At 33.4% G+C, this 24009-nt stretch overlaps 1 protein-coding gene across 2 annotated transcripts in view; it reads right to left on the reverse strand.

Moving 5' to 3' along the window:
• Positions 1–3738: 3738 nt before the first annotated feature.
• LOC110384446 (uncharacterized) overlaps positions 3739–24009 on the reverse strand; it is a 78053-nt gene continuing 57782 nt past the window's right edge. For both annotated transcript variants that reach the window (XM_064037664.1, XM_064037665.1), the window contains exons 3-8: positions 22983–23095; positions 18748–18843; positions 14619–14754; positions 14109–14242; positions 6818–7034; positions 3739–6197 (exon numbers count right to left, since the gene is read on the reverse strand). In XM_064037664.1, the coding sequence (XP_063893734.1) occupies positions 6058–6197; positions 6818–7034; positions 14109–14242; positions 14619–14754; positions 18748–18843; positions 22983–23095 (836 nt within the window). In that variant the 3' untranslated portion in view covers positions 3739–6057. The remainder of the gene's footprint in view (positions 6198–6817; positions 7035–14108; positions 14243–14618; positions 14755–18747; positions 18844–22982; positions 23096–24009) is intronic.

The raw sequence follows: 24009 nt of genomic DNA on the forward strand, positions 1-24009 counted from the left end.
CTTTTGCTCGCATAATTCAGACAGGATTTGAGTACTTACTTGAACATCGAGTTTAGGTTTATTTGTACATAAATTAAGTACAATAATTATGTATTTACTAAATGACATCTAGACCCATTTACATACCTATTTTCTAAAGTTCCTCATTAAAGCGTTCTTAACTCTGTATGGGATTTTCCAGGCTTTAAAAAAACATACACGGTCATATGTGTAAACCAACGTGTAATACATTTATATTATAAAGAGATAAAATTTCACATCTTGTAAATATTAGACATAATTTTCCATACAAATCCAGCGCAACAGACTGTCACACGAAACACATGATATATAACATTTATTCATTATCTACTATCGGATTTGCTAACAAGTATTTGATTTCAACTTAGAGGGCATGGGAATAAACGCACTAGGCAAAAAAACTGCAATCTAATGTTCTTTGAAGAAACGCTGTATAACGAGTTTTTGACTTAACTTTGAAGTTGACGGCAGCAGTTGAAATGCCTAGTGCGTATTTTGTTTAAGAACTCAGATATATTACACGTAGCTGTACTTAAGGGTATACTCAGATTTGATTTATAAGAATAATGTGATGAATAAAAGGGTCTAAACATGTTGTACAATGAAACGTAATGATATATAAGTTAATAAATTAATTTATTAAAAGGATAGGTTTCTTAGCCCCCGTGTAATATATCAAAGGTTATTAAAAACAAGTCACAGGAGTAAGGAGGTAAGTTACCAGCTAAAGTGAATCGAATAAAAACATCTTCATAAATAAATTACATTAGAAATATACATCTCACATTTATATACAAGTAATCCTATAGGGAGGGTAAATTATATGAATAGTAAAACCTATCATAAGGCCGGCTTTACACTTGTAAATGTAACTCACATAAGTAGCTCACGTAATTAACTTACGTATCGTAATTTCTTAGAACTTCTTATAGTTATCGGCACGAATCTTGAGCTCTGACCTTCACCTGCGCAGAAGTAATTTATTGGGTTCCTTTTGTGGTATGAAGTGAGGCGCGGGGGTGGGCTAAAGCGGTGATTGGCCCGCAGTGCATCGCGTCATAGCCGTCACTCGGGATTGGTTCTTTGCTAATAAATCACTTCTGCGCAGATATAGGTCAGAGCTCAATATTCGTGCCGATAACTATACAAATTACGGAAGTTACAAGAGTAAAGTCGGAGTTACGCAAAATATATATTGCGCAGTTGACAATTAGCCTCATCATAAATTCCTATGAAGCAACATATACACATCGTATCGGATAAAACAAACACCCGGTCCTCTGAAATACATTACAACTATTACAATATAAAATCTAACTTACAATAAGACTTAAAATTTATATAAAGTGTGTATAGCAATAAGGAAGACATCGATAGCCTGCATGAATTACATCATCAATATAGAAAATACAGTAAATCATCTTTTCGATTTCAATGCAGTTTTAAAGTCACAGGAGTAAACGAAAATGTAGACTAAGGAATGGCTAGAACAGGCAAATCGACTTATACTTCAGATTCTTATTCGTATTTGCTCAGATCTGAACTGGGATTGGAATATTTTTATAGAAGAGAGTTTTATTAGTTCACTGAGAAAGTAAAATGCATGTCTTGTCGTATTTACCCCTGTGGTACATCGTTCGTTATCTCTTATTTAGGTATAAGGAGAATAATTAGGTATAATGCTTGCGGCGTCAAATGAAGGAGCTTAGGACAATGTCATATATACATTCATTTATTAGCTGAAAAACAAAAAGGGATCGTTACTTTTTGTATGGAACTAAGACGTACCTACTCATTTACCCCGTTATTAATAAACACAGAGTAAAATTAATATAAGTTTAAACTTTGAAAATGTATGGTCATTCCTTTCTTATTCTTGCATTGGTTTTATTTCCATCTTTGTTTATTAATAAGAGAGTTAAATACACCGAATTTTTAATCCTGTCTCAAACATATGACATTGACAGTCACAGAGTAATGTTTTGACAGTATTTCGCAATAAACGTCTTTAGCAAATTACGCGAGTCCTAAGGTCAGAAATTATTTTTTCAATAAGCATTTTATTTATAGAATTTATCTTAGTTCGTTACTAATTGGGGTATAACATTTCTTTTCATTCTAATCGGTTTCATTCGTCGAAACAATATGATTTTTAATAGGGCTGGAACTAAAAAAAGGCCTTTGATATTTTTCTTTACTTTTTTTAATAGATTGGAAAAATTATATGTTGGTCGAGTATTATTTTAGTCTGATTTAGAAAATCTGTTCACAATAAGTGTCTTTTGTTTTATTTAATCAGTGGATTCAATTCCTTTGAAGTTTATTGGTCTTTCAGTACAAATTGAAACTCACTGGAAAGTTCTTTAAAAGCTGAAATACTAACTCTAACAAAACACCGAGGAGTTTATTATGAAATCGAATAACGGACATTGAACAGAAAAATGATACGACAAACACTAAACACAGTTATTATGTTCCAATGATATATCCACAGAATGTTTTTATCCTAATAATTAGCATTTATTTACATTTTAATACGTTTTACACACAATAATTATCTACCTTATGTACGCTTTAAGCTTTGCTAACACGAAATTACGTTCAAATTAAGTCATCCAGATATATTTATACAATACATTCAATTTTCGTTTTCTATTACCATTCGTTTTGGCGCAAGAAAACATTGAGATACAGATATTTTTCCATGTTAAACATTTACAATAAATTTTAATACAAACGAAATGATACGCAAGCCTCTCCATTTTGACAACATTTATAAAATTGTTTATAAATACTCACTCCTTATCATGATATGTTTTTGTTACACAATTGCTCCTTAACGTTTCTCATTAACAAAATATTCCATCGCGCAACGTGCCTTTAGTAGTTTTTTGCATGACATCGCAAAAATATTTGTTTTAATTTATGAAAATTACGCTTGTACTATGCATAGAATGTATGTTTAATCAAAACAAGGCATTGTTAGGTACAACTGACATTTTATTCGCAATGCAAATATTTTATTTTCAAAATTAGAATGTTATTTTTTTTAATTCACATGTTTCATGTTTAAAATTAGAATATGGTTTTCGAAAATCAAAACAGTGCATTGTTACAATTACAACATACTTTTATTCGCAATTCAAATGTTTTATTTTTTAAATCAGAATATGGTTTGCAACTGACATTCTTTTTGCAATTCAAATGTTACATGTTCAAAATTAGAATGTGGTTTTCGAATGTCGCTTTCAAACTCAGAATGCTGGATGCACACAATGATTGCTAGATCATTAGGCGGCGCGTCATGTATGCAGAGTCGGGCTAACGCCGCACGTCCCACAGAGCTCGGGACGGCTTTGTCTATGGTACATGGATTTCAGTACCGAGCGAGTGCATCAGCTATGTGGATATCTGTGGTATGTAGTAAAGGGGAAATAAATGTGCATGGGGAGGAAAATTGTGTTGGGAAAGGTTGTATTTTTGCGCTTATTTATTTTAATGAAATAGCAAAATAAATATCAGCTAACAGACATTGCACGATTAGACATATTTTACTTATGATAGTGTGCTTGATAACCATCTGAGCTTGAGTTATACTCAATTATTAAGATAAACTAATCTCAGCTATACCTAGGTAGGCTTGTCCATAAATGTGGATTCTATGTGATGTTCGTTCCAAAGATTTTTATATTTGATTGTTTATTTGCACGTTAAAAGGCATACATTGCGCGATGTCTTATCCACCATATCATGTTCTCAGCGAGTTTAGACGCTTCCATTTATATTCCAATATAATTTATTTAAAACAATTGACGTCATCGCATTTTAAAATATAAATAGCAAAAATTATAATTTATTTTACATTTTCACAAATTGATGACATTAGCCATAATTATGTTTTACTTAAGAATTGAGATATCTCAATCCAAAACTTGGTTCGATACCGTGGGTAGCCAACGAAAGAAGAAAATATTTAAAAAATAATGAATAATTTTGAGGGCTAAATATTTAAGAGCAACTTACAATTTAATCAATTTCTTCTCGCTTAACATAAGTTTTAACCTAAAACTACAAGCAGTACACAGATATATCAGAGAATGAGAAAATAAACTGTTAACAGTTATCTATTCACGATTTTTAATAGGATTTATATTTTATTTACATTTATTACGTTCTATGTTAAAAAGTTCCATAAGATTCTAAGCCTAGAAGACGACAAAAAAAATCACTCACGTTCATGTATATTTCACTACTGATATGTAAAAGCCAATGCATTCATATTCATAGTCACGCAATTATTCAAAACTTGTGACTCCTTACACGCTTTTACTGTCTCTGGCTTAGCCATTATATTATAATTTATATTACAAAATGGACAATGATGGGCTCTAGCAATTTGATAGGTGGGTGTCAAATCGGGTCATTTACATATCTAACATCCTAATTCAGTCTCATAATTGCGCATACATAAGTTAATAGTTAAATATACAAAAGATATAAAGAAGCGCAGAAAAGCTCATCGATAAAGGTTTTATCTAAACGTAAATCGCGTAGAAAATGTCAGCCATCTTGTAAAAAATTCAAATGGACAAACGTTTGGTCGTGGATTCCTTTTTCAAAGTCTGCAACATAATTAAAACGTGCAGCTAAAAATAACATGGCAATAAAGTTTGATATAAAAATTCACATTTATTCCATGTTCAGTGTACGCACACTTCGCACTGTATTTTTAGCTTCGAATAACACCATTAACTAGTGCCCAGTAACGTTGTTGAGCGCTCGTTTTTATTAATCGCCATACAGTTTATATACGTGTGCATATAAAACACGGGTGTTTCAGATTTTCTGAAATATATTACTGTGTCCATTTTAATAAAACCGCCACTCTAAAATCTTGTATTAAAGGCGTCGGAATTTAGTTCGGGCTGATGGCAGCGAAGTTTCTAAATTACTTCCATGCCGTTCTTCATTAGAGCGCCAACTTTGATATTGGCGACTCGAATAATTATAAACGTTGCCTTGGCCCTGTGTTTTGAAGGGATTTACTTTAAATAACCATAATAAGATTATACCTAACTAGCGTTGATTAAATTAATATTTGTTTGCAAATGGAATCGCGTTATTAAAAGTTATTTGAACTGATTTAATAGCTGTGAAGCGAACAGTCGACTGATGTCGGCAATTGAGTTGTTACCGAACTTCATTGTTTGGAAAATTAGAATGAAATTGTTGCTCAAATTACTGTTTTTATCTGAATAATTTGCGTGTTCTATGGCGTAAAATATAAATAAGTAATTTTAGTCCAAATGGCACGTTTGCAATAGCCGCAGCGCTATTAAGCTAAAGTACAAAATAAAGAAAAACTTGAAAAAATAGGTCAAAGCAATATTGTAATAAAATTCTTATGAAGTATTACACCAATTAAAAATAGATTAATATCGACATGTTTCTTCATAATTTTATTATAACACCTGTCAAATCGTAACGCAAGGAACAATTAGACGCACGCGATGGTATATTGTCTGTAGAGAAATCAAACTATTGATTTTTTGAACAAACCAAGTTTTATAATAACATCATTGGAATAGTTTTATTTTTTTCTATAATCTGCTGCTTTTGTGTGGATGTCGTATTTTTCCAAAACATTAGTTTTAGCACCACTGTATTTTTTCAATAAACAAACTATTATATTCTGTATGCATCGATACTATACATGGCTAAGCTCATAAAATACGTCCTAGTAATATTCGTTCGTAATGTTTATACAGAATGTGGCGACATTGCGAATATCAAACACCAGGAGTTAATTGTGCATGTGTTATAAAGGCTCCCGTGTTATTGCTCGGTACGTTTTAATGCAACGCAATCTGCGGCGAATTGGAGCCATTCGAAACAAACGTAAACCCCACACCGTGCAATATGGATCAGCCTTTATGAAACATTCACTACGCATTACCAAGCAACGTTACCGTCAACCTTACATCAGAACAAATTTGACAGATGTTATGCTACAATATACATACGTCACATCCAAGTTTAGGAGTAAATATGGCACACAAATATGACTAAAACAACCAGTGTACTTTCTACATGACACCGAGCTGATATATTCAGTTGCGAACTAACGATTTTGACTGGCAGCTGAGTTGGCGCCGGTTCGATGCGAACCACGTTGACTGCAAAAGAAAAATGTTTTTAAAACATAAATAATGGCTGGTATTTTTACCACAGGGAATGAGGATAATTTCGCTAGCCTGGAATTTGTGCTTACATACGGCTCAGGACTTAATTTTGAGGGTACTTCAACCGTTATAATTCCCGGGGTGAAGCTTTTCGTCGAGAATTTTCTTAAGGTTTATTTTTCATATTTATTCATTTTATGAATACGTAGGCACTACCACCTAGAATCTTGATAGCTTAGTTATTAAATGTAAAGGAACTTAAGACTTTTCTTTTAGGCGTCCCTTGAGTTTTGTTTTTTGATTGACATGGGGGATTTCAGATACGGATTGTAGTGGGCGATTGACGCGAGAGTAAAACGTCGTATACATAAATGATAACATCATCTAAGTACGAGATACTCGAGTACTCGGTGAAATCAAAACAAAAGACAGCCCCCTTCACCACAATCATGTCTTTTGGCTGGGAAGAAGAAGTGGCGCAACATACTCCCCAGCAATACATGTCTGTCTATTAGGTTAGAAGAATCAGAGAGAGCAGAACAAGTCAAATAAAACAAAATAAATAAATAATTAGAAACGGCGTTAAAGGAACAGTAAAACAAAAGACGCCATACCTGTAACCGTACTGTTCTGGACATCAGCGAACCCCTCCGCCATGCTCGCGTAACTAGGAATGGTGCTAAGACAGGTGATCTCAACCGTCTGGTTGAGGAATAGTTGAAGGTTGGTCAGTGGGAAGTGCAGGGATGTGTTGGTCATGGAGAGCGGGATCCCGTGGTGGTGACGGTGGACCTTCATCGTCCCGTACGGTATTGTTAGACTTTCGTCTACCTGGTGGGTGAAAAAAAAATAGTACTATTAAGTGTTGGACTGTTTTTTTCACCTTTGTTTCTAAAATATTTTTAAAATATAGATACAATCAAAGTTTTATTAGAATTGACAATCACCAAAGATTTTCAGTATTGTTTAAGTAGCGAGAAAAAAAAAACAAAATTCTGAAAAGTGTAAACAATTTGAATGTTACGAAAAGGTGTCAAAAAAATAAAGTCTTTATTATCATTATTCTATAAGTAACGCCAATTAATATTTTTGATTAAATAATTTTCAATTACATTACTCTGTCATAAAAATAGACATTATTTTAAATGAAAGTCTAACATTCATTTAAAGGGGTTTAAGTTCCATTCAAGATCAAAAGCACTAAAATAGCATTAATTTACATTTAAACGATTTAATTTAAGCACGTAATTCTACAAATAGTACAACTACAGAGTATTAATGACGCACCTACGCGTTTAACGGCTTCTGTAGCAAATTAAATGAAACCATTTATGGTTTTATTTGCGCGTCTGCTATTCATGACCTACGTAATTACCAAATCAAATAAAATTTATGGAACAGTCATGGTGTTATAATAACTTATATCTAAAATTCTTTGTGCTTACTTGAAATAAATTAAAAAGTTATTAAATGATAAACCGGTAGATCACATATTTCGAAAATTTTATTTAGACAGTTCACAGAAAAATGATTTTTTAATTTATTTTAATTTCAATGTTGATAATATAATATTGCTAACAAACCATAATACTCGTATATTAGATTCGTACACAGTTGTTATCGTGTAAAAGTCTCGTAGATAAAATACTCGTAGTAACATTATATTTTCCATTTATTTACAGAGCACCTCAAAGAAAATACAGGTGTTTACATAATACATTCATCTCCACTCAAGCGAAACCGCGCCGGGTCACTAGTTTCAAAATAAATCTCGATACAACTGGCCTTTCCGGGCCGATGGAGTCCAACATCGCCCGTTGGAAAATCTGAACCAAATGAGAGATAGGATCACGGAGAACAAAATGAGTAGCGGAGGTGCCATAACGGAAAATCACCTAAAAAAGTAGCGCGCCAAAAAACGGGTATTCAAGCGTCTCGGCCCTTGTATACTTTCTTTGGACCCGATAATTTTTGCAATAGATACCAAAAATCGTTGACAGTTGTCTCAAAGTATCAATGCAACTTTTCTAAGTTTGTATGTACTTTCTAAGTATATCTTGGACACCAATGGCTTATCAGCCATTTTATCAAAAGGTGAAGGAAAACATTTTGAGGAAGCCTGGACTATAAAGTCTGAAATCACCAACCCGCATTGAGCAAGCGTGGTGATTAATGCTCAATCCTTCTCTGTGAGAGGAGGCCTGTCCCCAGCAGTGGGATGATAAAAAGGCTGTAACAGTTGTCTCAAAGAACCCGAACGCTACGTTTCGTTCGCTACGTGATCGTTTTTGTCATGCCCACCGTAGGTGTGTATTTGAAGTAGAAGAAGGCGCCTGATCTACCTGCAATATGGCATCTCCGCTCATTCCTTACTCCGTGGTTGGGATCAATGTAAATTCACGTGGAGTGAACACCTCTGGCTTGAGTTGGATAAGGTTTATTACATTATTAGTTTTGACGGGGTTGTTTGTGAACTTACTGAGAAATTGGTTCTTATTATTTGATTTTTGTAGCTAAGGAACGACATTGAAATATAATATTTTTGTACTTATTTTCTTATTACTAAAGTTAAACTCGCTGCTTACTAGTAAAATTGGATTCAAACAATCAATATTTCCAAATGCACTTTCAAAATAGAACTTAGAGGTATAATATCTTTTTATAAGAACTTTAAGCTCGGGACAATGTTTCACTCATATGTACGGACTTTTCTCTAATCAAGAGCTATCAAAGCTAAATAAAAGCAACCTTTCCTAAAATAAGTGTACTTAACCCTAAAATACTAAGTTACTTGTACCTAAATACGTCATAATGAACTCAACACATTTTTGGTCGGAAACGGTCGGCGTCAAATTTGGCCGATCTTGGCGTGGCTATACATTTCCTTTAGCTACGGACCACAAGGTTAATTTTGTGAAGCACGCGATAGCCCTTTTGTTCAAAGGGTTTACAAATAGTTGATAGGTTTATTGATCAATATTGTAGCACTTTCTATACTGATAATGTTTAAAGTAGGTCTCATCATTCGGCGTCGTCATCGTTTTTAATCAACTTCAAAAAAACGAAAAGGGTTATCAGTTTAACCCCAGTGTATGAATATGCGATTATCTCTCGTTTGGGAGCATAGTATTTGTCACATTTCGGAGAAGGTTTTCGGTATATCGTAATTGTAGGTTCTTTTGTTTGTGGTGTGATACTATGGGTCTGTTGGTACAGTTGTGTGCTTTTTTACATGAGAGGTGATGCATATCATGTAAATTTTCTGTACATTAAAATTTGTATGCCGACTGGAATCAACTAGTAACGTGCAATGATGGTGTAAAGTTCATACATAAGCTGGATAGCCACAAAGGCAACTTAACACGCCTGCTACTAAGGCACGAATCCATTTAACAATTCATTACATAAAGAAGCTAATAAATTCGATGCACCATATACTTTAGGCTAGTAAGCGCGGAACCTAATCCCCTCCCTCCCATAGGTTGTAAAATTCTATGACTTTTACCGGTAGCCAGAATAATCATTGCTCTTTAGCAGGAATATTTTATTGAACCACTTTAATCAACTTTACAAATCTTTTGCTCTGTTTTTAGATAGAATTATGTGTAGGTACTATTTCTTGAATTTAGTTTTTTTATTTCACAAACTATGGAGCTACTTATCATTTGGAGCATAGCAAGGTTTACCAATTACTTAACACGACATTTGAAAATTAGGATCGCCATTCTTTCTACATTTTGTCAGTTAAAAACAACACATTATATCGCTGAAAGTTCCAGTAAGATACACGTCAAAATGTATTCAGCAACATACACGAATCTCTTAACTTTAAAAACAGGATTTAGCTACTATCAATGTTATGTCATTTAAGTTTTTCAAAATACAAAACAACATTTTCCTTGGAAATATTCTATTAATGTCTTGATACTCTCTACTAGGTATTATAATTTATCCACGATAGATTCTTTTACCCGCATGTTTATGATTTACATATCCACCTACATCCAACGATTTCCATTGAAACGAAATTGATGTTGACTCGTATAGATTTCAGTGAACCGAGCCCAAACATACGATAGTATGACACTTGTCAAACAGCGGGATTCTATTGTAATAACGTTGTAAATAGGTCACGCACTGAATTAGATCTACATAATGTATCTGTGTTCAAAGAAATCTATTATGATTATGATAAAAGTTATGTTTTTATGTAACTATGTTTTGTAAGGCTCTGAAAAATAGAAAACTATATTATTTTTTAGTGTAATTTATATCTAGAGGCTACCTTTTTTTTCATACAAAAGTTAAGTACTCATCTTTTTAATATTTCACTTTTATCTTTATGACATCAAAAAATCAAAACTTATCTGCATTTGTTCATAAAACAATACTATAAACCCAAATGGATAAAACCTCCATGCTTGTCCTTACGCACCTCCCATTTTCAAAATCGAAACCTTTTCCCTAAAGCATAGTCTACACGTCATCTGACAGTTATCATTTCCAAACCGCTCACCAAAGTCACTTCGTGCAGTTGATGTCAATAGTGTCAAAGGTCACTTATAGTGTCGGAGGTCACTTATAGCTCCAGAGGTCACTTATTGACAGTCTAATGGAACGTTTCAGTCGTGTAGACAGCTAGTGAACGTTGAAATGTTACTAGAATATTTAGGCGTTAAGTGGAGTTTGATAGAAGGCGAACTAAAGTTTTGGTTTTCAGGAAGTTTTGTTTTCTGGTGATTGGTGTTGTAATGTTAGAATGAATTGTTACGTTTTGAGTGTAAGACATTATTTTAATTGCACCTTATTTAATAGTGATAAAACAGAGCATTCCCCTTATTTTACTTGTAGAACATTTACCTTTGTATCCAAATAATATCTATTGACGTTTCTTCGACACGTTTCTTAGCGAGTTTTACTTGCGTAATGTATGTTTACGCAATCATATACACTACTTTATAATATATACAGTGCGGTTTTTATTTATAATATTCGTATATATAAGCCACATATTAATGTCGATTCATCATCAGTATACTCGAAAATGGAGCCTTAATTTCAGATCCTTTATATTAATAATATAAAGGATCTGAAATTAAGATAATTATATGATCGAAATATTCCCAGACTCATTACAGTACAAAACAGCTGCATTCAGGGTCCCTGTGCGCATACATTGAACACGTCACAACTAAGTCCCGATACAATATTGTACGACTACAAACTTGTTAACCCATATTAGTTTGAGGAACTGTATTCCGAAATATAGGAGAAAATTAAGGAAATCAATTTAAGAGTTCTGTAATACATATATTTTCAAAGTAAAACTTATTAAAGATGGACCTACGTATAAGTAATGACTAGTGACACTATATTTTTTGTTGTATATAACAGCGTACATATTATAATTCTGTCAGTGTACCTAAGTGCTAATAACAGTGTTTTTTTTTTCGAAGTATAAAGATACATTATATGATAATTTACGTTAACAAACCAGCAAAGTTTCAACAAATCGACAATGAAATTTGCAATCATTGAACAAAGTCAAGCTCAATCCAATCCAGAGTTTTGATTTCATAAATATTCATTCAATGTCTAACTGTACAGGTATGATTCAAATTTTTGAATACTAATCAACCAGGTCATTTTAATAGTTAGCAAGCTTCATACCCTAGTATTTCAGGCTTGTTCTTACTTGCTCCACAAATTCCTTCTCAACGGGCCCAAAGCGAAAAAAAAAAATCTTAAAAAATAATAAAATTCTTCCCCGAGCTCCAAAAGATTTTGAGTACAAAGACGTAATTTTGATATGTTGCTGACGATACACAAAACTAGACGATAGAAAAACTGCGCGGAAGCCGGTTGTCATGGTATTCATAGTAGGACCATGATGCGGAGGGATATAGTGGAAGACCAAAAAAAACGATGGATGGATTGTGTGAAAGTAGATATGGTAAGAAAGGATGTTACTTGTGAGATGACGGCAGATAGAAGAGTATAGAAGGAGAAAACATGGTGCGCCGACCCCAAATAAAATTGGGATAAGGGCAGGAGGATGATGATGATGCTGACGATACACAAAATGTTTTGGAGCCATGTGGAAGGAATTTGAAGGTATTTTAATTTTATTATTTGTGTGAAAGTAAGTGTAAGTGGAAAAAATGTATGAAAACTTTGCTCACAGAAAACAATGGGTTTGGAGTAAATGAGAACAAGCCGTATTTCATAGTAGGACCTTGAAATTATTCCAATTAGAACGATCAAATTATGTTTATTTAACAGCAGAATATTCATGTATTTCAGTGGTAAGTGGATCGATTAATTCGGTAACTTCAGATTGAATAAACATATGTTACACTATGCTTAGAGAAATAGGTACTAGCATTGTCTTAAAGTGATATTCATGTCTTCATTATTGGATGTGACACTTTACTTAAATTAGTAGTCTATGTGGAAACTTCCAAAGATAACGTATACTGTGTTATTTATTGATGCTTGATTTTGGTCCATTTAATTTCAATATTACATTACATGTATACCTATAATTTCACAGGTGCTGTATTTACAAAGAAAAAATAAACAACTGCTCCTTATGATTTCTTTATAAGTAACATTATAAACTTATATCACTCACATTGCAAAAAACACTAAACCATTTTTTTTTACATTTGAGTGAAAAATTGGGTACCTACAGCACAATGTCATTTTTCCGCGTTCTATTTCATATCCGCAATAAAGACTAATACAATACGTGCTTCATTTACTTCGGGTGCCAGTCTACCAGTTTTCAAATATTCATATAACTTGCCTATAACATCTGTAGGCATAATTCATATAGTACTCACAAACTGCAGACTAAATAGTCGGCCGACAGTTGACATTAAAAAAAAAATGAAAACCTTGATTCCTATAAAAGTTTTTAGTCGGTCTGAAAGTCGTGGTGGCGTAGTGGTAAAAGAACTAAGTCAGGCCACTTTTCTAAGTTTGTATGTGTTTTCTAAGTATATCTTGGACACCAATGACTGTGTTTCGGAGGGCACGTTAAACTGTAGGTCCCGGCTGTCATTGAACATCCTTGGCAGTCCCCACGTCTAGTCAGAAACCAGTCTAACCAAGGAGTATTGGATGGCCCGGGTAACTGGATTGAAGAGGTCAGATAGGCAGTCGTTCTTTGTAAACTGCTGGTACTCAGCCGCGTTGGGTTAGATTGGAAGCCGACCCCAACATAGTTGGGAAAATTTTCGGGTGATGATGATGAGTCGGTCTGATACTGAGTAAACACCCGATCTTTGTAAGTTGCAAAAGCCCAAACAACCTATCGGCCGACTAAAAGTTTGCAGTGTGCGGATACTCCGACTTGCCTATAAAATCTCTGTAGGCACATTTACATGACACGTTTGAACGAGCTTACAATTTCACAGAGAAATGTGACGTCATATTTCATGAAATTATTATTTTAAATTGAGATTTTTTTACGTTGAGCAATAAAAGAAAATTAAGTGTTCTTCCTACGTACGGATATTTTGTCCCTTTTTTTTTGTATTAAGTAATCTTTAGGATTTTGGTATTGGCTAGAACTTTACGAACTTACAGAAATAAAGTTTAACATAGTGTATGAGAAGATAGAGATCATGAGAAGGTTATAATATTTTACATACAATCACAAAATTAAGATACATGCCAATTACTATAACATTTGAAAATGGTGTAACGTTTGACGACACTCAAAAATACCAAATTCGAGGCATAGGTACTGGGCACTAAGTACACTTAAACTTAGTAAACTTGTAGACTGATTACTACTCACTATGCAATGAAGAAAATAAACTATTTCACTTTTTTGAACTACAGATCAGTTTTCCTACTCATTCTTTTACTTATCGGTTGGGGCGATTAGAAACTTACCTTGTTATTATTAATGAACCAGGTGAGGTGGGGCGCTGGGTGCGCGGGCGCACTCTGACACGTCGCTTCCAGGTGATCGTTTGATGACAGCTTTTTGTGCTTTATTTTAATCTTTGGACGGTATTTCTGACGAACTGAAACAATTTTTTTTTATATTATGACATAGAATTTAAATACTTTGAGTACCAAGGGCAATTTTGTGACATTAGGAATGAGGTATATGCTATGGTGTAGCTTTATAGCTATAAACAGGTACTTATCATATTTTTTCGTAGGTAAATAGTTATATTTTTGATATGGAAATCAAATCCCTGTAGGCTTCATAATGATTTAAATTTTAATAAAGCGTATTTTGACTACTTTTAATTTTTATGTACGGTTATGGATTAAAACAATTGAATCCTTCTTAACATTTATGTGTTAGGTACATTTTACCTATATAATTTTGAACAATATACATATAAGAAAATAAGCTTGACAAATTATTCACTGATCTTTATATTTACTTACCAATGACATTCAATTCATGTATTTTCGATACTTTAGAGTACAAAGGTGTCTCTAACGCAATCTCGCAAGCATAGGGTCCCGACGCCGAGAAGTCCAGTCGCTCCAGGGTTATAGATGTCGGAGACAACTTTATTAGCTGTGAACAAGAGTATACTGTTTATTATATGGTGTTTGTGAGTCAGGAATATTATTGCACGTCGCTATCGAAGTGTTTTGGGTAAAAGTTTAATTAGGTTGCTGTTTTCGAGTGGTCAACTTTTGATATAATCAGTGGTGGCAATTTTGACTTGTAATCAAGCAGCTATTTCGAAATGTATTGATATTTCAGTCCAATAATGATAAAATAGGCAAACATTAACATTTATTACCTATCGTATTTAATCCTCTTTTTTTTCTAATTTGATAAAATTATGAGATGGACCAAGTAAAAAAATGAAATTCAATTTTAAATAGCGTTTCGTTTTAAATAGCGAATCAAATCGAATAAAAAATAAATGACGATGTAAATAAAAAAATATGTAACGTTTTATATTTGATCTAGCGAATATAATTAGCCTATTAACACTAAGCTCTAATACAATTGGCGAGTCTAGACAAGTTTACTAATTTAATCCATTCAATTATTGGAATAAATTGTACCTAAAAAAGGGAATATTAGTACTAAATTTGAGGTCCATAAATCGTAGCTAGAATGTTCTCAAATAAAGCTCTTTAACATAAAAATAAAAATACTTTAGCTTCGTGAGCGCAGTTTATGAAATTCAATTTAGAATTTTAATACAATACCCAGCTTTGAAAATGATCGCTTTTGAAATGAATAAAAAATAGTAGTGAATTAAAATAAGTAGTTTATCTTTGCTATTCAAAAAACGTTTTTGCTTATTTGTTAATAAATTAAATAAGTTTCTGTGTTTAATTTTTATTCATAGTAGGTAATACTAGATCACTAAATCATAAATTATCTATTAATTTCCAATTAAGTCTGCTAAATGTTTCAAATATTTTGAATTGCAGTGCCATATGAAATTAACGAGAACACAATTAAATGAAAACAGTAATAAATAAACAAGTTGAAGGATAATTCCTGTATATTGTTTGTCCCATTTGCAGCATTTCTGCGCACTTGTGGTCGACCGGCGGCGGAACTCCGAGAAAATAATATTTACCCTAAATTGTTTGTTTATGCTGATTTATTTATACTTATTGTTTTGTTGTGTTCCCACCATTGTTTTCTAGAACTTTCGGTTCAAAGGGCGAAAGGGTTTCTATGTTTGAACAACATTAAACAAATATGAACATAAGTACCCATGTTTTTCATAAATGCCTATTTTATTAAACATGTTTCAGACCCTGTTTTCTTATTCTACAATGTACTGTAATATTACTTATTCTATCAAAGTAGAATATAAGAAGTCTGAAGTCGTAAAACTATCTGAAAATAAAGCCTCATACACCTACGTTTAACATAAAAGCGATATTTGTTTTTATTAAGGTTTTATTTCAGTTATGTCGATACCTGTAAGAAGTATCAATAAAAGAAAATATTTTTTTTATATTCTTTTATTATTTATGGAGCAACAAGATGAAGTGTATCGAGTGCCGGTTTTGGTAAAAGAATATACGCGTATGAGTATTGAAGTTTTATTTTCTAGTGATAGGTTCGCTCGCTTTAACTTAGTGTGTGACATTATTGTTACACACTGAATTATTTCGCATTGACATTGAAATATCGCGATTTTTTCCTTTGCGTATTCGCCAATATACCTATACAATTTATTAAAAATGCGATTGAATAGTATTTATAGATGTGACGAATGTGTTTCCTAAATACCTTCTTTTTACTTTGTTCTGCAGTGAACCCAGTCTAGCATTATGCTACATCTACCAAATCTGAGCTGGATTATGCATCTTTTATTCCTATTTTATTGCCACACATAAACAAAGACTAAACAATTAACATATTAACAAAAGAACCTTTTCAAATAGTCCAAAATTACCACAACACTAGAATTTTTATCAGCATTCTCTTCGCAAACGGCTCTTAAAAACTGGCTTCAACCAGCTATATCTAGCTAGAACCAGTACAAACCTCTTTTGTGCGGATTACGATACAATCCCAGGACTGCAGTCCGTCTGTATGCGATGCATACTGTTTCAACAGTTCGGTTCGTGATTACATTCCGTGCCGTAATTGCAAAACAGTAGTCAATGAGGATAATGAAATACTTTGGGCGTTCTGAGTGAACGATTTTCGAGTTTTAAACTACCTTTTTCTAATGTTAGTTCTCACACCCTATTGCAAACATTCTGTCGTCGTGAAAAATACCTTATTTTTGCCAATCCGCTAGGACCGTTCTTCTTATTTACAAAAAGCAGATATTTTGATGAATATGCTCATAAAGGCATTCTTCAAACAATTTTATTTTTAGATAATAAAATAATAATGTTATTCACGTTGTATTGCTAAAGTACTAAGTCGTCCAATTTACGCTTGTCCCCACTCTTCCATATTAACAGAAACAATACTATATTTAAACTAGCTAACTGACACTGTTGAATTTCCCGTGTGAGCGCGAGTTACAACAATGGAGTTAGCCCAACGTGATTCTCATTCCATGTTTATAATAATATATTGTATCTATGTATGTATAATATAATACACAGCAGTCCATTGGGAATATATTTGCAACTGACTTCGGGAAACGGACTGTATAAGACCTCGCACACTGGAAACTTTTAGTCGGCCGATGATTTGATTGGGCTTATACACCAGAACAGAGATGCATGGTACACGTTACACGATACGTCTATATTAGGCATCAGTCTCCCACAATACACTAAGTTTCATATCTCTTTCATTTGTTTTCTAAAGTGTATGCACATCGTTGTGAGAAATAAAATAAATTGTCAGCAGATTTACAAGGTGGCATCATAGTATGTGCCACCAGTTTCCTACAATATATACCAGAATTTCCTGCAGTATATACCAGAATTATGTATACTTCTATGATATGGTAGCTAGGTAACCATCGGGGTCAACTATCGGCCGACAATTTAGTCAACACTCTGCAGTAGTCTTATTGTGTTCGTAGATAAATGGTGATGTACTACATACATAGGTTATTCAATTTGTACGGCAGATACAATACTGTTGAATACAGATGTAGATTAAGATGTTCTGTAGTGATTTGCTTGTATTGAAGGTAAATACGTTGCAGTATTGTTGGTTTGCTTTGATTGCTTGTAGACTTAGATTTGTAGTTAGGTTTGGAGCTTAGAAATTATTGAATAAACAATAGAATGGAGAGAATAATATAGAAAATTATTTTATTTCAAGAATCAATAGCCATTTAGATCTGCAAACTTTGAAAATAACGTGTAACGTGACGTGTAACGTGTGTAACGTGTTTGAAGACATTTGTAAACCATTGATTGAAAAATCAATATAGGCAATCATTATTAGGTATCTGAATCTGACACAAACCGCAAACAATAAGCAGTTTTTGAAAATTGTTATGAACTGTAACTAGAAATTATACCAACAAAATTTTGATTAGGTAAGTAGTTACCTAATAAACCTTTAGCTCTTTATAATATTAGTGTACTTAGATATAGATTTTAAAAGGGTTTAATCTGCGTAATGCCTACATTAAAAATTCCTTTTAATCTTTTACATTTAGTTTTTGCTACAAAATTTTGCGTAGTTACTGTCTGTAAGTCTAATGGATCAATAGGTTAGTGGCCTAACCGCTTAGACGGTTAATTGGTGGCTTGCCTAAGTTTCTAAGTTGTCTTGTTCGAGGTAATTAACGAAACTTACTAACTAATTAGGATTTAATAGAGAAGAGAATGGCTACTAAGGCTTGACCTAGTTAAAACAAAAACAAATGAGGAATAAACTGTATTAAGATAAATGTTTATTCAGTAAATAATGATGATATAAACCTGGGTTAAAGAAAATGTTTATTGAAGTATATAAACTTGGGATTGGTTTACAACACTCAGTTTAGATACCTATAATACCTGTTGCTAGTTCTATATGAATTATTTCTTGGAAATATACACCGGTAATTGTTTCTTTGAAAAGATAGAAATAAAGAAATGAGTATAAAAACCATTTAATACTTACATTAATCTCAGTGCCGGTGATGTTATAAAGCTCGAAAGGAGGATCTCTCCCTCTAACGAACTTCATGATACGTTGACCGTTTTTGAAGAACACCACCTGCAAATAAAAATATACTGATAAGTAGGTATATAGAAAAACATTTAATCACACATCCAGACATTTTTATTTTAAGTAATTATTGATCTTGGGTATATTAGTTTAATTTACATATCCCCGAAATGCATCCTTATTATAAATGTAAAAAACTCGTTTTTCTATAGGTCTGTTGCGCTGTTACAAAAAACAACTGAACTGTGTATGGACAAAGATAATCTAGAGCCCGATAAAAGAAATATGCTTATTTTATCCGGGTGCAGAAAGTAGTTCGTTCAGAACGCGGAACTACTCTTAAAATCTTTAAATCCTTCAATTTGCACAGTACAACTAAAACAAATTCATTTGCAGCAAGAATGTCGTTTCTAATTGATTCCGAGTCTAAGTTGGAGGATCTAAAATTAACTGAACCAGATGTATAGAACGTAAATGTACTCGTAAAAGTATCGCAAGTGGCTTCGTCTGAAACTTTCAGGGAGTTTATTTTAGTTTTACATTTCAATGTTTCATTGTTTACGTTGTTGTAGAGATGCTTGTTGTAGATTTATTACCTTTACTTGTATAAATGTTGTTTTAATGTGTAAAACACTAGTGCATCCAGTTAGACTGAAAGCTGACCCTAACGTATTTGTGAAAAGGCTAGGCATATGATGATGATGATGCGTAAGACTTTATTTAAAAATAGTTATTTGTTTTGTTTTGTTTGTAGACCCGCAGTGCATCGAGTTCTCCGAAATCTATAACGATGTTTTGCTGAAAACTGTTTGACTGAGAGCGTATCACACAGCCAACGCGACGTCACCCAGATTTAAAAATAGACTGTTAAATTATTCGAATCACAGTCCACAACTTTTACATTACGGATTATCTAATTATACTTTCTCCAAACAAAACAAAAAAAAAGTAACAGCATTATTTATTCATTACAAAGGTCCAAAGCGTGGGATAAACAAGCAAACCGCGACAATTTACGTCTAAACTCAGTATGTTTTTAATCAATTTCCGAAGAGAATAGGTACTAGGGGACCCTCGTAAAACCTGGGCGTATTAATTCGAAGAACTTCGAATTTTCCCACGGAGAAAGGAAATATACCAGAGATGTCATAAGGATGGCAGGTCAGGTGCCTTCTTGTAGGTCAAGCAACGTACCGTAGTCGGTAGGCGTAATCAGTTCCATGTCGAATCAAAGGCTGTCAAAGATGGGTTTTGATTTATTTTGAAAAAAAAGGGCGCGTTCCATAGACGACATGTAGTAACGTTCCTCATCCCCCAAACACCCAAATTCTGGCGACTATTTTCTTAGGAGATTTTGCGTTATGGGATCTCTGCTAGTTATTTTGTTCTCCATGGTTACACCTAATAGATATCGGAGTTCGTTTTCCTATCGTGTGTGCGTTTCATGCGAATTTCCTGATTACCGATTTCCAAGTATAGCTGTATTGGAGTTTATCCCTAAGTGCAAGTTCGTATGTAAGTGAATTGAGATGTAAGTGCTTATAGTTTTAATGTTTGGCGAATAGAGGATTAAATTAGTTGGGAAAGCTGGAGGATTTTAGATTAGTATGATAATAGAGCGTAAGTGGTGCTTAGAATACGTTTGCATAATTTTATTCGGTTTTTATTAGTCGTTAGAGCTCTTTGTGAGTATATATCTCAATACTCAATTTTTTATTAGCATTCCGTATGCTTTACAAATGGGACATTATAAGTTAAGAAACAATATAGGGCCTAGGACCCTATAGCTTATATCTACCTAAGTATCTCCTTCGAGACGAGCCTCTGCGTAAAGATCACATTAAAGGCTCGAGCAGACCGGATGCGTATGCGTAACCACGCGCGTAGTCACGCGCGTAGTTACGGCGTAACCATGAGTTGTAATGTATGGAAATGTATGAGACAGGCCACACCGCTTGCGTAACGACGCGCGTGTCTACGTTACGCAAGCGGTGTGGCCTGTCTCATACATTTCCATACATTACAACTCATGGTTACGCCGTAACTACGCGCGTGACTACGCGCGTGGTTACGCATACGCATCCGGTCTGCTCGAGCCTTAATAGTTAAGAACAATACATTGTATTTTGACACTTTATTTTTGGACGGGACACAAAATTAGGTTTTAAAACTTATTTCCCAAAAAAAATCTACAACATAACTATTAATATTCATTCCATTGCCAGTAGGTCCCACAATAATAGTTAGGTAGAACACGCATAGACAATATCTATAATACATCCCATTAAGACTTTACCTGCAAAGCTTTCGTTCACTAGTGTTGGGCTAAAACTTCGAATTCAGAATTTCAAATACGATTCGGAATTTCGAATTTCGAATTCAGATGGGTCGTATGCGCAAATCCTCCTTGAACAATCCGTTCTAGGCCGATTTAACGTGTCGTGTTAGTGCACTTTGTGTTTTCGCTATTAGCACTAAAGTGCATTGTGGTAGCTGCACTTATGTTCATTTTGACTGGAGTTTGGCTTCGGCGTATTTTTGTTATATAGTGTTCGGTGACCTCTGAATATTCAGTGGGTATGTTTTAATCACTTTTTGTGCAAAAAATATAAAGAATCGAGTGTAACAAGATGTTTTTTTAGATTATTAATTATCTCCCTCTTTTTGCCTTTTATGCTATTGAATGAAAAAAATACTAGTACTATAGAACTGCTAGTACTTTTTCTTTTAGGTGAGTCGATGGCAATCGGACTTATATTTTAGAGGCCCACTATTTCGCCACGCATACGTCATTGTCAGTAGCGTCAAGGAGATCTTTCGCTGTTTTTTTTTTTTAGATTTTACCACTAGTACTAAAAGTATTAATTCATATTCATTTTCGAATTTATAAGGCTACTTAAAAAAAAACAAAGCATTAATTAAAAAAACAGGAAGGTCTATTCAACAAAGCTATACATAGATACATTAAGATACTAGATAAGACTTGATTAAAGAATTTACACTCTAAAAGTTAAAGGTTAAGAGTTGCGTGCAGCGGTACAGTCGGGAACTCAAGTCGTATAACATGATTATAATCAACCGTAACGTTATAAACTTAGGTACGGAGAATAAACGCTGCAGAATAAAATATATATGTAGGTACGTAGCAGGTGGTATTTATATAATAAGTTATGGGTTTTGTATGAAAAAAGTATGTTATAACACTAATGTTGCACGTATAAGTGTGAAATAATCATACAAAGAAATAAAGAAAAATATTTTACAATAGGTACGTTACGTACTTCTTAGCAAAAGTCTTAAAATACACGCACAATGCAAACTTTTAGTCGGATGATAGTTGGTTTGGGTTCTTAAGTCAGTATGAATATGAATGGTACATAACAGAACGACCAGGTATTTCGAATATTAAAACTATCGGCCGACTTTTTAGTCGGCAGTGTGCTCTTAGTCAATCTTAAAAGGTCTGAATATAAGGAAACCAATTATCTTTACTTAAATATACCTAATAGAAATTACAATTATTAAATTGAAAATTCCTTTGCAATTATATCCCCCCAACACATTTGACTACCAGGTGTAGTTAAGCACTTTTGTTGTCGACTGTTCTCTTAACAAATATATCTGTAGTTGTGTTGTAGGTACAGTCGCGTAGAAGAAGTCGTAAGCAGCTTTTGTTCTAGTTTAGAGTCACGATCGTGCCGGAGGTGTTGAAGAGGCACTGTACTGTTGTTAGACTGTAGATACGTATTTGTTCAAGAAATAAAATGTATTTTTGTAATGACATACTATTTTCTGTTATGTAATATGTGTCCATAAAAACACTATTTTAGAGGTATTATTCGTTGTCTTTTATTTAATTAGCGATTTTACAACCCATTATACGATTAAATAATAGACAAGAATAATAAGGCACATATTTTAACGATAGATATCCTTATTTATGAATCTTGGAAAATTTCATGAATATTTTTTTTTCTGCGACTATCTATGAAATCTTTATCTACTTTTTGTAATATTCAGAATAATTTCTACAATCACCCATACACTAACGGTCTTATTAAAGTTACACCTGGAACAATAACGGAGTAACCATACATTTTCATAGGTTTAAACTTGGACTTTACTCAATGTATATTAAATTAAAAAGAGATTAAAAGTAATACATTTAAAGTTAAAAAAATACCCACCTTGTAAAGAGATTCCGGGTCGACATTATGGTCGCAGCGTAGCACCGCGCTGTGATGGTGCACCACGAACCGTGGCGCGCGCAGCTCCACCCATACCTCGGACATGCCAGCCACTGTGGATAAGGAAAATATACAGTTAATTAAATAATTATTAAATTTGTCATAATGTGTTTAATTAATAATAATTTATTATGTTTAAAATGCGTGTAATTGTATCTTAAATTCATCTGCATAACCTTTTCCCAGCTTTGTTGGGGTCGGCTTACAGTTGAACCAGATGCAACTGGGGACCAGTGTTTTATTGTTTGTGTATATCCTGACTTATACTAAAAATACGAAATGAGTGAAATACTGACGAAATCACGAGAATCATATTTTTTACCAATAATCCTAATTTTAAATTGCTATTATTGGCACTATATCTGCATTATAAATATGTTGTAACAATACCAGGAAAAGTCAATATTATCCTATTGACTTGTTCAGATTTAGTTGTGCCCTAATTCGGTTGTTCCGAGAAATGACTAGAGATGGTATTTGGTAAAGCCTTTGATTGTTCCATTTGATACAGGACTTCAAGCTCAACTTAATTATATATTGCGAAAATCAATGACCTTTTAGTGCAACCAAACTTACAATATTTGAGGTTTTTTGAAAATGTTTGTTTTTTATCGAGAAAATTGTTCAGTTCTTAAATAAGCAGTATGGCACTATCACTAAAGCCTAATCCCGTAATAATCTGCATTAATAATGTTTTAAGACATAATTTTTTGTAACTTTATTTGTGGACACAAACTGCAACTTCAGGATGTACAACCAAAACAAACAAGTTTTTTCACAAAACATTACTATCACGAGACGGCGCGAAATAATTGTATTATCCCCAACTTCGCTTGTAAAAGCTTTTACTTATGTGATAATAACTAAGTACTCTACATATATACAAAGCTTTGTCTGTCCAAATATAATTTTCCCTTCGAAATCTTTCTACCACAATAAAGAAATACGAGTATTCTAGATGGTGATG

The sequence above is a fragment of the Helicoverpa armigera genome, chromosome 13 (genome assembly GCF_030705265.1).
Source record: "Helicoverpa armigera isolate CAAS_96S chromosome 13, ASM3070526v1, whole genome shotgun sequence".
NCBI lineage: Eukaryota > Metazoa > Arthropoda > Insecta > Lepidoptera > Noctuidae > Helicoverpa > Helicoverpa armigera.